This window comes from Miniopterus schreibersii, assembly GCF_964146895.1.
Source record: "Miniopterus schreibersii genome assembly, chromosome: 4".
In the NCBI taxonomy this organism is placed as follows: Eukaryota; Metazoa; Chordata; class Mammalia; order Chiroptera; family Miniopteridae; genus Miniopterus; species Miniopterus schreibersii.
Window position 1 is genome coordinate 33,025,503 of NC_138105.1, and position 17,582 is coordinate 33,043,084.

Sequence of the window (17,582 nt, forward strand, 5' to 3'; positions counted from 1 at the left end):
GTATAGCAGGAGGCAATCTAAATGGTACATATATAATGAAGACTGAGATGGCATCAACCTTGAAGGAGAATGGTGACCATGACGGTCCTACCTTCAACATGACATGTACACTTTTTCCCCTGCCCAGAAATGTGCTTATATAAGATGTTTTGCTTTTTAAGTTACTCTTTTATGATTCGGTGTTGTTATGATCTTTTTGTGTCAATGACACAGATACATCACGTGCGTTTATGCTATCTAGCTCTTTGAGGAAAATCAAACTTTGACTACCACTGACTATTATTTTTTAACACTGGGCAAGTATGTGCTGAATCAAATTTAGTCTCTCCCTTTTCCCCAAGGCTCTTGAAAAGAGCGGGATATTTACAGCCAATAAAAAAGGGCAAGTAAGAAAAAAATGTTAACTGTAGACTTCTTACAATATTTTTTTCTCAAATATCATTGGGATAAATATTTTTCTTAACTATGAAATAAAACTCTGTACTTTTAAAGGTAAAAACCATAGCAGTGTTGTAATTTTCAAGTTGGCATAAAATTTAAAAAGAGAAGACAGACAAAATAAAATTTACCACTGCGATGAGGTTTAAGCAAGAACTACAGCTACTTCATGAAATTTATACCTTTACGTAAAAGGTTCAAATCATGTGGTCACTCCTGTAAAGAAACGTATGCTGGCAATACCAATATTTAAATGCAGATTCTGAATATATCCCAAGCAAATAAAAACACTCACCAGAAGAATACTTATAACATAGGGGTTGCTAGTAGATAGTGTGATGGAAGCAGACAGTAATGTTGCGTATTTGCAGTTGGGTTTTAGGCAGTTACTTTTTCCTTTTTCTTTTTACCTTGTCTAGTTCGTCTTCCACTGCTTTTTTCTCCTTAATGACTCGTTCAATTTGGCCCTGTTTTTCGGCACACTCCTATAAATTCAAGTCAAATTGTAAATAAATACAGTATCTGTAAATCCTTAAGAAAAACGGGGAGAAATGGAGAAGTGAAATGATTTGTTCACAATAGGAATGCCACATTCACCCCATCAGTACAGCAGGGCCACTGATTAAAAAAACAAAAACAAAAGCAAACCAACAAACAAGCTCAATCTTCAAAGAGCTGCTACCCCTGGAATTTCAGAAATCACCTCCAGTGCAGAATGCCAAGTTCTAAGTAAACACACAAGGTGGGTGATAGAGGTTGAGGGACAGCAGGGAGAAAAAAATAAATAAATGAGACAGTAAACACTTTCAATTAGTCAGTACAGCTTTCCCCAAGGAATCAACATGACATCAGATAATATTTAATATTTTTAGAAGAATTCACTTAGCTATGAATTAGAATTGTTTTTCTATAAACCCTAAAAACATGTATTAAAATAATCTGAAATTATAATTTTTTTACTCTAAAGTGAGTTGATAGAGCTCTGGTTGTTACACAGCTAACAGTTACTTTAAAAATCCCAGCAGGCCTTATCTAGCACATGTGCGTTTGGGAAAAGAGGACGAATGTTCTTGTCCCTCCAGAGTTTACAATCCATTAAATAATCCTTGACTAAGGTAGGACCTTCTTTCCCAAAGCTATTAATCCTTTGAGAGCTAAGTCACTCCATGTAAGGGGACAAGCAAAATAGCAAGGGGATAGAAGGAGAAATAAAACTAAAAAAAAACACAAAGAATTAGATATGACTAACTGGCCACACTGCACCCCATTAATTTTACCTAATGTTCCTATATCCTTAAAACAAATGACATTAAACAGGCAAAAAGTAACAGTGTTGGTTGTTCTGTTGGTCTCAGGACCTGTACATGACGACTAAGTTCCCATTAAGCACACTATAGAGCCTGCATATACTTTTCCTTTCTCCTGGGTCTCCCATGTGAACCCAGCATATGGTAGCAGCTGTCTTGGCTGCTTCACAGTGCCAGGTGCATTCTTTGTCAAAGACAGGTAATCAGAGTGAACTGTGATAAATGCCATCCATTTTTCCTGCTGGACCATAAGTCCAAGATTGCAGATAACATGTTTATCTTGATTTTCACTCTGTCCCTGGCATCTAGCATAGTTCTTGTCTTAATAAGTACCTTTTGAATGAACTAATATGCAATATGTACTTTTCCCTTTAAAATAAGCAATTTCAGAAGAAAATATCAGTATGATCTTAACATACCATCTGAAGGGCTGAAAGTTCTTCTGTTAGTCGAGAAATCTGTACATTATATTGTTTTCTTGTGTTTGCAACCTGTAAATTAAGATATTTATAAATTATCTAGGTCTACAATAAAAATTAATAATATTCAATATACACATTTAGGATAATAATTTTTATAAAAAAGAAAGTAACTTTTAGGGCGTAAAAGATAAATAAGCACATGATATATTAAAGAGCCAAGAATTTAACCTGGAGGTGGGAGGAGAGAGAGTAAGATAAAAGACAGTGGTTGCCAATCTTGTAGGCCCAGGATTCTTTTATATAATAAAAGCAAAGATCTTTTGTTTATGATGGGTTATTTTCATCAAAACTTACCATATTAGAGATGAAAACTGAGAAAATTTCAAAATATTTACTTAATCCCTTTATAAACAACAATAACTAAGGTTATTGCAGGTTAACACAAATAATATATTTTTATAAAAAGTAAGTACACTTTCTAAAATTAAAATATTTTGAGAAGAGTGGGATTATTTTACATTTTTTGCAAACTTCATTAATGTCTGTCTTGATAGACATAACAGGTTAAACAGAGATGCCTAGTAAGATATTTAGATAGGGAGACAACTAGATTCAAGGAGGCAGCTGAATACGCATATTTGTAGAAAGGTCTGGACTGAACATAGCGATCACAACACTTTTGAAAACTTACAGAGATTATTAAAGGATTCATGCAGAAGACAACCTCCATCAATCATAAAATTAATGTGAATTTATTTTAGAATTAGAAAATCAACTAGAGAATTTCTCCTATCATGGGTACTTTGATAAAAACAGTTGCATCATTAAAATCAACAAAATTTACTAGTATCTATTTTTTAAAGCTATGTCATCAGAATATTTTAAACTACAGCAATGTTACAGTATTTTCAATCCTTAGAACAAGGATTTCTGCAGAAAGGACATACAAGATTAGGAACAAAAAAACCCAGGCTTTAGTTTGGCTTCTGCCTCAAATTAGAAATTTTATCTTGGAGAACCACCTAATTTCAGTCAGACAGTAACAAAGTAATAGACTTCTAAGAAATACTTCTGCAGCAAGAATCATTATACAGTGACTCTGCAGGAATAAAAACTCTACCACTTAACTGTTTTTGGGAAAAGCAAACATGTTAGAGTCTATTTTAAAAAAAATAGACGAGGTTTTAAAAAACTAGTTTACTTCAGTCTACCTCAGCAAGAAATAATACTGCTTGCAAATATATATGAGAATAGTTAACACCTTTATTTTATCCCGTGGAGGAATATATAGTGTCTCCAACTATCCTATTATTTATTATATCCTATCCTAACTTTATTTATTAAATTTATTTTTTATTAAAGTATATTTGACATACAATATTTTATTAGCTTCAGGTGGATAGGAGCTCATTTTAAAAGAAAAAGGTGTTCGTTTTCAATAATGTATGTTAATCATTTCATAGATAGTCTTTATAAATATGTAGGCAAGCATTTTAATGTAAATATTACAGTAAAAATTAAACTACACATTTCTGCTTTTTCTAAATCTTGTCTCGGACAAAAATGTCAAGTTAAAAAATTGCAACCAAGCTTCTTGAAAAATTGGCAGATTCCAGGTCTGAGGCAGGGAAAGTACAAGATGAGAGAGGAACATCACTTATGCAAGAAAGCTAGAGAGACAATTTGATAATAAAAAAGACTGATGGTAATATAACATAAAAAATTAAAAACGTATGAATCCACAGTGATGTTAAAAGGGGGGCAGGGCACTTCTTTACTAAAAAATGGGGGCTCATAAATGTATAGAAAGAATAATAGAATTAGAATATTATCATTTTAATCACTCCATATAATATTTATTTCAGGCAAGAGTTATTAATGAATGCTAAAACCACTGGATGAAAGATTTTGGTGGAAAAGGATGCCTGCATGGTCTTCGAGAATCTCCCGCTTATTTATTAAGAAACAATGGAGAAATCTGGTCTTACCAACTTAGCCATGTGGCCAAGCTTAGCATCACCAGTGCACACCCTGACATTGCAGCTTCCTGATATGGCGAGGTAGGAGGTATGCACACATCAGTCACTCTGCCATTTCCCTACCCTCCACCCCTGCCCCACTGCAGCTCAGAGCATAGGTGCTGAGATGTTTTTTATTTGAAATTTGGCACAACTGATGCAATTAGCTGACAGTTAAGTAACTAGGTCCATCAGGCAAAACTCAGGTAGTGTGTAGTCTTAAGCTATAAACGTTCGAATTTTAAATATAATTAAAAAGCCCTTACTTCTTTCTTGGTTCTTGTGGCAGCATCTTGCATAAACTGAGAAAGTGTTTTTCTCATTTTCTCTATTTCCTCTTCTTTTTGCTTCTCCTCAAGCACAGCCTGCAGAAAATAATCATTTGATATTATTATAGATCACATCATTAACAAAGATAACATAATAAATGAGTAACAACTTATCCACTATCAACCTTCTCGAAAGCAAACATCTTATTCTAAACTTCTGGGACATCTCCACTTGGGGTGCTTACCTAAGTTAGGAATAGGACTTATTTTCTCTAACCCCTCACCTGGCCTTGTCCTAACTAAACATTTATTCTTTTCCACTGGCAGCTATTTCAGCCAGTGCTGTCACTCTCTAACCTCTATAGCTGCAGGTCTTGGAATCACGTTTGAATTTTTCTTCTCCTTCGGTCCCTATACAAAATAAGTCTTCAAGTCTGGGTGTCACAGTCCTGGGACAATCTCTTGGATTGCCTTCTCTTTTCACTATTTGGTATTATTCCAAATAAGCCCTTGTCACCTCACACCTCAATCACTGTAGACACCACCTGCTCTGCCTCCTTGATGTGTTTCTATCCATCCAATCTTCATCTCCCGCCTAAAAACTAGCCTTATAATCCCAGTTCTGTCGTCACACTCATCTCCTTGCTTCCCTGTGGAGCAAACTCCTTGTCCCCAATACCTTCTCCCTCACGGGCACTCCATTCAGGCTTTTACCACCCACAACCTCCATACTGGTCACTCAGGAGTCGAATCTGAGTAATCACCTTATTTAATCTGTCGGCAACACTTGAGATAATGGGTTACTTTTCCCCTTGCTTGACTTTCTCACTTGGCTTCTCGTGCGCCCGGTTTTGGCTCCTCCCCGCAACCCACTCGTCATTCCTTCTCAGCCTGTGTTGCTGCTCCTTTCTCTCCCCCTCAGCCTCTTCCATATAGATTACCCGAGACTCGGGCCTTGGTCCTCTGCTCCATCTACATCCACCCTTAGTGGTCTAATCCAATCTCATGGTTTTAAATACCACTGAGAGGCTGACAATTCCCAGACTTACCTCTCTAGCCCAAATATCTTTCTGAGCCCAGAAAACCTCCAATTTTAGGCCTGACTGACTGCCTGACTGAATCAATCAATTAATCTCCCTCCCTCCTCCCTCTCTCAACATCACATAAGTGGCCCTGTCTTCAGATCCTACTATCTTTCAAAGATACCACATACATTTCCATCTTTTTCTAAAAAAGATTGTTTAATAAATTTCCTCCTGCTTAAATAGGTAAGTTAGTAAGAGCGATAGCTGTTTTGCTGTGACAACCTGGTGGGGAGAAGGAAACACTGAGGAAAGGGGGAGGCATCGAAACAACTACGCTAGGCTGTGCTTCGTGTCTGCGTGACTGGTTGAAAGAATCCTTGGAACAAGCAACTGAAGGTGGGAACCCTTTAGCGATAAGCAATTAGTCAAAAGGCAGCTTAATATTACAGCTATAAACAACCTCTGTGAGGGTCTGCTGACTGAAGACTTGGGCGAGAGGATTTGAGGGTTAGGTGATGAGTGTCCCTGCTACCTTCTCTGTCCATCTGTTCTACACAAAATATTCATCTTTCACAACCTGATGTCCAGAATGCTAACATGACTAGGCTTCCCAGGGCAAAGAGAAACAATTGTCCTGCTCTTAATTTTTTTTTTTTTTTAGCTAACTTGGTGTTAAGAGAACTTCCCAAGCATTTTAAGTCTATTTTGTGCCTTTCAAGCACTCTAAGAGACAGCATTCAGATGGGAAGATTAGCATTATCACAGTTTAAATTTGGATAATTATTTTTTAATATACAATGTATAGTTTTGTTGTTTTTTTAAAGTTTTTCGTTTGTTTTTTTTTAAAATATATATTGATTTCAGAGAGAGGGAGGGAGAGGGAGAGAGGAGGATAGAAACATCAATGATGAGAGAGTCATTGATTGGCTGCAGCCTGCAACCGGGCATGTGCCCTGACCAGGAATTGAACCCCGATCTCCTGGATCCTAGGTTGATGCTCAACCGCTGAGCCACGCCCGGCTGGGCTGTTTTGTTTTTAATAGCGCTCTTGGAAAACCCTCTACTACGTAAGAAAGGAAACAAACAAAACAAAGCATTTTCTTTGTACTTCCCATATTTCCCAGCAGGGTATTATGCATATACTGGGTATTCAATAAATGTCAGTTAAATGAATTAATGATCTCTACATAAGCAAGGCAGCAACATTAAAAACAAATCCATGTACTTATGATTTCTATAAGCTATATACCATTCATATGGAAGTGGTAAAAGACAAACATGATATGTGATAACACAGGAATAAACTGTTAGAAGGTTAAAAAAAAAGTGACATAAAGGCTCCAGTTAATAAATCTTTGTAGCTAAATTTAATTTCTGCCAATTAAGCTTCTGCTCTATTACAGTAACTGTGTAGGTGATAAAGGTAGATAAGATTTATCTGACTCAACTGCATAAAATACAGGCTATACCTCAGTAAAGTGCTGTAACAGGCTTTTTAAAGAGTATGAGACTACAACGCTAAGACTACAGGGATGAAGACTGGTTACATGAGGATTGTAGACAGAAGAAAAGTCTGATATGTATACAAAAGTTTTGGGGGAGGCTGACATTTTATCATATTTTATTATATTAAGTCTTACCGTCAAAGTGCAACATGTTTATTAATGGAAAGCACAGCAATTTCATTTTCATGTGTTTATTCTGTAGTTATAGATTCCCTTACTGTTAGGTCATATGGGAGAATATTCAGCATTTTATTTTTTTTTATAAACATGTTAACTAGTTTTCTTACCTGGTTTTTTTGCAGGTTAGCTTCTTCTAAGAGTTGCATGCTATTTCTGGCTCTTACAATAGCTTCATATTTCTCATTTTCTAATTCATTGTACTTTGCTTGTAACTCTCTGGTCTGTTTTTCCAAATGTGTTTTATCTGCTCTTAATTGGGTGGCTTCTTGGAGTGTCACAGATAATCTAAATATTAACAGTCATGTTTCAAAAGTGAAATATTTTTTAAGGGAAGGAAGAAGATAGCATATTTACTGAGCACCTGTTACAGGACAAGCATTATTCTAGTTACTTTCACATGTATTTTCTCATTTGATTCACACAAAAGTTCTGCAACATAGATTTCGTTACTTCCATTTTAAAGAAAAACAAACACCATTTTAATAGAGATTAAGCATCTGATTAAGGTCGTATGACTAAAGAGCAGTGGGGCTGAGGCTGCACCTAGATATTCAGACTCTAATTATGTTACACTTTCTATATTATCGTGGTGTATTACTCAGTTACATGAAAATGTTATAAAGCAAATCTTTAAATAATGAGTTGTTATTTCTATTTCTATAGTCTTTTTTTCCTCCTTTCCTTTTTGCTTGGCTGCCAGTTCCCATTCTCTACTGGGATTACCCATGTTAACTTACTAATGTGTATCTTTGAATATTTTCCCAAGTTCATAAAATCATATACATATATATACATACACATTATATACACACCGATCCATAGGTTTTTAAACATAATTTTTCTGTTGTTATAAAAATTAAGATCATAGTATAAACCCTTTTCTGCACTTGCTCTTCTCATTGAATAATGTCTTGTAGAAATCCTCCGGCAGTACATCCCAAAGCTCTTTCCTTTCCTACTCTGATGGATGTAACTTAACTTGTATTTCCCTGATTACTGGGGGGTTTAAGTATATTTTAAAAAGTTAGTTAGCCATGTGAATTGTGATCTTTAAATTTTTTCTTCATATTCTCTGCCCATTTTTTCAGATGGATTATTTACTTTGCCTGTTCCTTTATAAGAACTATTTGACTATTAAGATATTAACCTCTGACCTGTCCTGCATGCTGCAAATATTTTTCCTACATCTACTTTTTTGTTGTTGTTGCCAGTTGACTCTACGTAGGGAATCTTCATCACATGGCAAAATTTCACTTTAATACAGCTCAATTTGACTATTTTTTCCAACTTCTCGGATTTCAATTTTTATAAAGATGAGCTCCCTTATCTATAGATTGTTAACATAAGCTCCTAGATTTCCTCAGAAGATTGCTATGTCTTTCATTTTTTTACCTCCACATCTTTAGTAACATGTTCTGATAATAACTCTTCCCTTATATCTCATCCTTTCCTTTGTTATTTTCAGGCATTTTCCCCCCCTAAGTGGTGGTAGGAGAAGCCCTATCCTGTCCCCATGCCCATCCTCACCCCCAAACACACAGTGCCAGGAGGAAGCTTGCCTGCTCCAGCACACCCCTCTCTCTCCCAGCTTTGGAAGGAACAGAAGTTAGCCTGCCTTTTATTTCATTCCTCTCCTTTTAAACATGTTGTTGTTGTTTAGTACTTCTGCTTAATCCTAAAGGAAGGGAGTTAAGGTGTATCACTTTTTAGAGTGCTTAGCTGCCAGCAGCAGAAGCCAATCTAAGTGGAAAAGGGGTTTATTAAAAGGATACTGGTAGGTTCACAAACTCACTGGGAGAGTTGAAAGCTTTGTAGCAAGGGACATACCCCAAACTTCCCCACAGATATGAAGCTTTGTAGCAAGGGACGTGCTCCATACTTCCCCACAGAACTAGCTGGTCTCCCATGAAGAGCTAAACCTAGGGAATTCCCCAGACATGGCAGGGAGGTGCAGATGGCCAAAAGTAATGAACCACAACTGTATTTTCATCAAATCACCTTTGCACTCATTAGCATTTGCATCACATATTGAACTGTCCTATTATTTGCTGTATATAGGTTTATTAATGTTATCTTTTTCAAAATGGTACTAATTTTCACTACTTAAGGTCCCTCTTTGTTTAATGCTTTAACCTTTACATTCTACCTCGTGTGATAGTAATACTATTACTCCCACTTTCTTTTTGTTTTCAAGTTGCTAATATTATCCACTAAAACCCTTATTTTAAATTTAAAACAAATCCTCTTCTTTCCTCTCTTGAGTTCTTTGTTCTAGTTCATTAATTCTTTGTTTTAGGTGTTTTCTAAAATAACCTATTACTGGACTTTGCTTTTTAATCAGAACCTTTAAGTCTCTGCCTTTTATAGGAACTCAGTCCTCTCATACTTTAATGTAATGATTTCCATGCATAACATTATTCATTCAGCCTTACTTGGCTGAAACAGCAGAGGAAGCACCTGCCTCTCCCACAGAGGCTCAGGACACCTGTTGCTGTCCTACCATCAGTTCACCCTTCCCTTCACTATAGCCATCTAGCAGGCAGAACAGGGGGACTCAAGCAGGGCTTATGAAGAGCTAGTGTGAAGCCATGCTACTCATTTAACTCCTGCCTTATTTAGCAGAGTATATACAAACCAGAGAATGTCTTTCCCAGAGAGAACTGTCATCCATTCCCTGGAGATACTTCCCAGGATCCATAAATCATCTAAAGAGCAGGGTAAAGAGACCTTTCTTTGGAAGATGGAAAGAAGTGACTTAATGCTTCCTAGATGTTTGTGGCATTTGAAAAGATTACAAATAATTTTAAATATAAATAATAATTTTAATAACTATAATAATAAGTATTTATTGAGGCCAAAATGTCTTTGATTTCATGGACCAAAGATGACCATTAAATATAGAGCTTTTCAATGTGGCAGTTCCAATAAATAGAATATATTAGCTGGACATTGCTAACGGCACATATAAAGTACACTTTCTCTTATATAAAAATACAAAACATTTTTTTAAACTTTAAAATATATGACCTTTGCCCAGTTGGGTGTGGCTCAGTGGCTAAGTGTTGACCCATGAACCAGGAGGTCACTGTTCGATTCCCAGTCAGGGCATATGCCTGGGTTGTGGGCTGGATCCTCAGTAGGGGGCATGCAGGAGGCAGCCAATTAATGACTCTCATCATTGATGTTTCTAGCTCTCTCTCCCTCTCCCTTCCTCTCTCTGAAATAAAAAAAAAACATATAAAATTTTTTTTAAATGACCTTTTAAAAAATCATAATAGGAACTTAACATTAATTAAATAGTGCTGAAAGACAGCCAATGTAAAAATTTCTTTGCAGGAGGCTAGCTGAATACTTGACTTTAAAAAATAGCTTCGTATTTTCTTACACATGCAGTGATCCCTTCTTACGGAGCTGTTCAGTTAGGTTATATTATAGCTTTATACTAACAGCAAAACAAAATAAAACTAACAAAAATTCCAAAACCTTCAACACTGAAAAGACAACTTAGAGCATCGCTGAATGAACAACTTGATTCATCAGATTTAATGCTATCAGAGTGAAAAGGAAGTGAAATGCACTCATTTAGATTTCACTGTTTTCAATCTCTAGCATTTATTTTCATAGTACAGAACGTTACTAAAATAACAGAAATGAATATCTATAATGACAGACTTTTTCTCTAAGGTTAATACAAAGAAGTCCAGGAAAACAGTTTAGAAAAATGAAAACCCGAAACTCTAGTCCTTAAAAATTACCTCTTTCATCAGAATATCAAGTTAGCAATTAAAATCAATTAGTTCTCAACCTCCTGTGAGCAAAGAAATTACTTTTATTAACATTTTGGAGAACAGGAAACAAAAGGTAAAAGACACTAATTTTTTGCTGAACAAACATAAATTAGCCATTGATCAGTGACTAGAACTAAGATCTCAATTTTTGATGTTCTCAGTAGACTATTTCTGATTATAAAAGATTTCAATCATACAAAGGAGATTTTTGAGCTCTAAACTATAATGTGAATTTACAGGCTATTGTCATGGTATTGTTAAAAGATTACAAATGACAATTTTCAAGTTCTTAAGGGGGCAGCTAATAAGAGGAAACAAGAGCAAAACAACTAAAGATTCTAGAGTGAATGTTTGTATTAAGATATCAATTAAAGACAAAGCTGCAGATATATTTATGTCCAGACCTTCAAAGATACCTGAAAAGTGTTGCTTCAGAAAACTCCAGGGAAAATATCTATAATGATTTCTCAAGTATTTTCTTTCTTGTGTATCTGCTTAGTAAGAAATGTTTTTTCTATATAATTTTTTACCCAACTTTGTTATTATTTTTTTCTGTTTCAAGATGGAAAGCACATTTCTGATTTTGAGATTGACTAAACTTGACTATGATTGCTTTGGAGAAAAGGTAAAGACAGAAATGATCTCTGAGTATATATTCAAAATATACCAACCTTTTGAATATTAAAAAAAATAAACAATGCCCAATAAATCAGATTTTAAGCCTATGATTACAGTTTGTTTAGCACTTATAAAATACATACTGAAATTCTAATGTGGAATATCTTTTGAAAAGTATAGGTAAAGCTAGATGTATTTAAAACAATTTACCTTGTTTCTAATTGTTTTATACTGGATTGCAGCTGCTGTAAACGCCTATCTGATGCTTCCTCTCTTCTTTGGGCAGACACCATATCCTCCTCCTAGAAAATAAGGAAACTGGAAGCTTGGACCGCTTGGGGGACAAATCATACGTATACTAAAAAACGGGGGAAGAGAACCTCACTGTATTAGATACCTTCAATCCTGTATTAAATAATCAATAATCAAAATAGTCACTGCACATAGATTTCTACCAATATTTCACACTACTGTATTTCCATAGTGCAAGTCCAACAAGACGAAGCAGGGGTTTGTATGCAGTCAGTCTGCCTTCAAGATATGGTCTCTTAACTAGGTTATACTGCACCCATTATAATCATAGGATAGTTCTTTGACATGGCAATGCTTTGAAATATATTTAGGTTTTATTGGCTTTTAGCTACAACTGTCTAAATTATTTTAGAGTTGCTCTAGAAATTACAATATGCATCTTTAATTTACCCCAATCCATTTAGAGTTAATAATTAATTCAGAGAAAACATCATACCATTCTAGTCTTCAGTGTCTTGGTTGTCATATCTTACATCTGCATACTTTATAAATCCATCAAATACAGTGTTAAGTTCTGCTTTAAAGCAGTCAAGTCTTTTAAGGTGTTAATAAGAAAAAAGAAAAATATGTCGATATATTATTTCATATTTACAATTCCTATTGCTCTTAATTTCTTCCTATATCTAAGTTGCCATCTGGTGCTGCTTCCTTTCAGCCTAAAGAGCTTTCTTCAGCATTTCTGAAGTACAGCTCTGCTAGTGACAACTTCTCTGTTTTCGCTTATCTGAAAATGCCTTTATTTTGCCTTCATTTCTCCTTCATTTTTGAAGTATAGTTGCGCTGCACATAGAATTCTTAGTGAGCATTTTTTTCACCTTCAGCACTTCAGCTATATTATTCCAATGTTTTCTGCTCCCACAGTTTCTTGGCGGGAAGTCAGCTGTTACTCATAGCTGTTCCCATTTATACCATTTTTCTGTTGTTGCTTTCATGCCTTCTCTTTATAACTTGCTATCAATGTTGTCATGATATATCTAAAAGTGATTTCCTTCGTGTTTATCTTACTTGGGGTTCACTGAGATTCTTAGATTTGTTAATGTTTTCCACCAAATTTTGGAAGTTTTCAGCCATTATTTCTTTAAACATCTTTTCTGCTTGCTCCTTTCATCTTTGCCTGCTAAATCCAACAGCTGGGTCCACTGAGAGTGAGTTTCACTGACTGCCCCCACTGCCAACAATTATACTTTCCTGTCTAGTTAGTTTTGGTTGAAAACTGGAAAATACAATTATCTCTAATATTGTAATTTGGCTTCCTAATTTTATATTTAGAGGGCAAGAAAACAATTATTTTGTTTTCCAGCAACCCTGTTTAATTCAACCCTGATCTAATTCAAATAGATCAATAATAAAACAAACACACAGAAAAAACTAAGCTACAGGGAATCAGTTGTCTTAGAAAATAAGAAAGTACCTTCTTTTGCATCTGTTCTCGACAATCTTCAGTCACTTTAGTTAACTCTTCCACTTTTGCAACTGCAACTCTCAGATCTAACTTGGCTTGCCTAAAACAGAAAGTAAATTAATACAGTTTTCATACACCATAAATAATTTGAACAATTAGGAAAGAAATGTAAATTTGGTAAAGTCAGTACTGACTTTTGTGCACATACATGTTTAGAAAGGATAATCTTCCAAGACCAAACCTCTACGATAGATGGTTTCCTAATTTCTATTTTAGCAGATAATCTAATTCATCTTCTTGATGTTGGACATACGATCACTAAGTTGCTCTTGTGGTCAAGTGAACCAAACCTCTGAAATAGATGGTTTCCTCATTTCTATCTAATTTGCCTAATGATTCTATTTCTAAATTGCCTCTAAATTGTGTAATCCATTTGAACTTCCATTGCCCAAATTTGGCCCCAACATTGCTTCCCAGGACTATTCCAATAGATTCCAAACTGATCTCTTCACTGCTGGTCTCTTTAATTCATTCTCTATAATGCATCTTACCTGCAAAAAAGTTATCTAGTGATAAAAATTCTCATTTAATAACAATTTCTGGATTCCCCACTTTTTTGGGCATACAATCAATACTCCTCTGCATGGCAGGTAAGGCTAGCCATCATTTGGCCTCGTGTCTTGCCAATCCCGACCCTCCTCCTATAATTTATGCTCCAGGTATAACAGATTGTTAACACACTGTTTCCTAAACACATCCTTGTCTATTTTTTCACTTGTTTGATTGGACTAGTTCCCTTCCTCTTTTTTTTTTATAACCTCCTCAACCCTCAAGACTTAGTTCAAAAGTCTCATCTAAAGTCTTCCCTAACTTGTCCTAGGTAAAAGACCCTACAACCTCAGTTCTCATAATACATAATACTGTGAACATTATTAACAGATACTCCCTCATGGAATTCTAAGTTTATAAAAATATATGAAATTAACATCATTAAAGGAAAGGATCACAGTAGAGAGCATAGTACCTAGAACATAGTAGAAGTGAATATATCATAAATGAATGAAAGAGAAGGCAAAAGGAAAGGAGACAGAGTCACAGGTGTATCTTGATATTTTACTTAGATCTTGCCTATCCAATTCCATATTTGTCTGTGGAAATCCTACAATACAAAAAATTTGTGAATCTCTCATTTGAAACAGAATCTTTCTCCCACATAATTTAAAAAATATTTCAGGCAATGGTCCTAAGACCTGTTTTTGTAAATCTTTAAAAAAAAAAAAAAGTGTTCTGAAAGCACTTAAATTATTATATCATGACTCCTAAAACACATGAAAATCTATGGTTATTTTGGAGGAAAATAAGTAGTAGTTTACATGTACTCATTTATTTCTACATTATTCTACAAAATAGTTAGAAAAGAACTAAACAGTTGTCTCTGTCTACACCTGGCATGAAATACTGAAAGCTATTCTAGAATAGAAGCTGTAAGGTCTGTCTTCCAGACCTGACTCTACCACCATGAAAGCCATGTGAACTGGGTTAATCACTTAACCTTGCTGAGCCTCAGATTTGCAGCTGTAAAACAGAGATACAGATTTTTCCAGCACAGCTCACAGAATTATCATAATGTTCAGATAAGTTTAATTTCTACTAAAGCACTTTATAAACTTTATTGTACTTTTTACAAATGTAAGGTATAATCATAATCTTGCCCTGTTTTGGATTTTGACTGGCCAGGAACTGTGTGGTCTAGCATTACTTCACAGTTGGGTGGAGAAAGCTTGGGGATGCCTATATGTCTAGCCTTGGCTCCTGGCCAAGAAATGAAAAGTAGGATTTATGCTGTGCTGTTGAAAGTCTGAATCTCTTTGGTAACCCCCAACCAGGATTTGTTTACTGATGGTTTTCACCTGGAATAGCTGGTTGGATAGCCAGCTGGATTATGTGACCAGAGGGGCAAAATAAACCCCTGGAGGGAACTTCTGCCTTGAATTTCCTGAAACTAAGATTCATTGCATACACGTTGGTAGATCAATCTGGAGACAAAGCATGTCTTTGTATGAATAAAGACCCTGAGGCACTGAGCCTAGCTGGGCTGGGCCCCCTAGGCTGGCCTGTGTTTTTTCTTGCTGCACAATATCCTTTGCCTTTACATAAAAGCCTTATGTGAGCATGCTCTGTGGAATCTGGTGAGTCCCTTCAAATGCCCAAACTTTGAATCTTTAAAGGAACCAACAAAATAACCCTAATTTTATTTTATAACTGTATGTTTATGTTATTTTACATAAAAACGTTTTAGATATGTCTGCTTGTATACAAATGATATCAAGGTCAAAAATAGTTTTCATTTTAGAAAAACAAATTTGATGAAAAATAAACAAGAATAACTAATTAAACAATCGTAATGCCACAACTACCCACATATTTTATTTTTGCCCCAAAGGAATACTTTAAAAAACATATTATTTTTTTACATGCTTTCTTGTCAAACAACTTAAAATTTCTGGGATTTTTCTTTAAGGTAATCTTTCATTATTTATACAAAACAAGGCTTTGCTCTGTTTACGCAAAGTATAACCAAGTATAACATAAAAGACAGGATATAGTACTATATTTAAATTATGGCATTAACTTGGACACAAATTAAAATGCTTTAATATCATTACATGCTTTTGAGATTTAACATCAAATAGAATGAGTCTACTTTATGATAAAATTTTATCTGTTTCTTTTGCAGTCTCATATCAAGGAAATCCTAGAAATGTTTACAATAATTCTTTCATAGAATGAAAAATAATAAGATTCTGAGCGAAATGAAATGCAGTTTTTACTTATTTGATATATAATCTAGGTTTTTTCCCCTTTCAAAATAAAGAAAAATGCATCCCCTGGTACTTTAATAAGTAGTTCTGTAATTATCCACTACAGCAGTCAAGCATTTATGTTTTAAAATTTTGAAGAATCCCCAAATATAATTTTAGACAAAGTTCTGAAACTTAAATATAATTCCTGCTTTAGGAAAATGATGGTAAACAGCAAAACTACAAAAAATTTTATTTTAATTTTTGCTTCTTTCAATATTTAGTGGCCGTCGAATGATTAAACCTAGTCAAAAGGCAAGCCTACCAAGAAACTCTAAAAGCAATGGATATTAATAATCCATGTACTGAGCTGTCAAAACTTTAAAACAAAGGCCCTTGAGTCTTTAAAAATATAATTCAAAATTATACACAATTTAAGGTAGTTCAAAATTCTAATTTCTATGTTAGAATATAATTTTCTAATATACTAGGAATAGTTCTCTATACTTTCTGTGCACGAAAGTGACTTTTTTCCAATTATGTATGCATAAGCTCTTGGTCTCATTCCTTTACAAGGTCTGGGGGTGGTACCTGGTCATCAATTTTTTCAGCATCTCAATAGGTGATTCTGATGTAGAGCCACTGTCTTAGATTTTACAGAATAACTACACAATCAACATGTTTATCTTTACAAAAACACTGTAAACAATGATTACAAATATAGTTTTAGAGTCATATAACTGGGTATCACTGACCAATGAGAATATATTAATTGTCTATAATTAAGTAGGCTTATGCAATGGACATGCTCAAAAATATTTATCAATTGTGATGTCTGAGGCACACAAGTTGTTTTGTAAGGTGGTACAAAACACACAGAGATAGGTGAGATACAGTAAACTTTAGCACGGCCACAAAGTACACTTTAAGTATCACAAAAGATTAAAATAGAAGTTTTATAATTCAGAGTAGGTAGTATATTTGCACTTAGTTCAAAGAATACTGAAGTGGGAGGTATTTAAAATAAGAATTCGCAGAGGAACAGTAAATCTCAAAAACAGAGATAAAGAGAAAGCATCAAGAAGGAGAAAAATAAGTACAAGCATAAAGGTAGGAACCTGTAGGGAAAGGCGATGGGGCAACAGTCAATGACCTTAATTGACAGGTTAAGTAATCTGTATTCATTTAAAGGTGAAGGGAAGCTACTTGGAGAATAGGATCAGGGCTGCACTTTAGGAATTTAAACCTAACATTTGTGAAAAACAATGGATGAGAATGATGGCTCTGTCTCTCTCTAACCAATAAATCATAATAAATGAACAAATGGCAAGAAAAGTCTAAACCAGAGTGATGGCAACAATGAATGTTCTACTGGGAGAGATGGCATAGATTTTACTGAGACAGAATTTAAGAGATTCCATACAATCATTCTTTGAACAAATATTTATTGAGTGCTTATAATATGGCAGGCACTGTGAACACAGTTTGGACACGTTG

The 17,582-nt window shown here is 34.9% G+C and overlaps 1 protein-coding gene across 3 annotated transcripts in view; it reads right to left on the reverse strand.

Moving 5' to 3' along the window:
- Window positions 1-17,582, reverse strand: part of SCLT1 (sodium channel and clathrin linker 1) — an 88,179-nt gene that overhangs the window by 32,746 nt on the left and 37,851 nt on the right. For all 3 annotated transcript variants that reach the window (XM_081136945.1, XM_081136944.1, XM_081136946.1), the window contains 6 exons: window positions 13,294-13,384; window positions 11,781-11,872; window positions 7,272-7,449; window positions 4,452-4,550; window positions 2,165-2,236; window positions 849-923 (listed from right to left, as the gene is read on the reverse strand). In XM_081136945.1, the coding sequence (XP_080993071.1) occupies window positions 849-923; window positions 2,165-2,236; window positions 4,452-4,550; window positions 7,272-7,449; window positions 11,781-11,872; window positions 13,294-13,384 (607 nt within the window). The remainder of the gene's footprint in view (window positions 1-848; window positions 924-2,164; window positions 2,237-4,451; window positions 4,551-7,271; window positions 7,450-11,780; window positions 11,873-13,293; window positions 13,385-17,582) is intronic.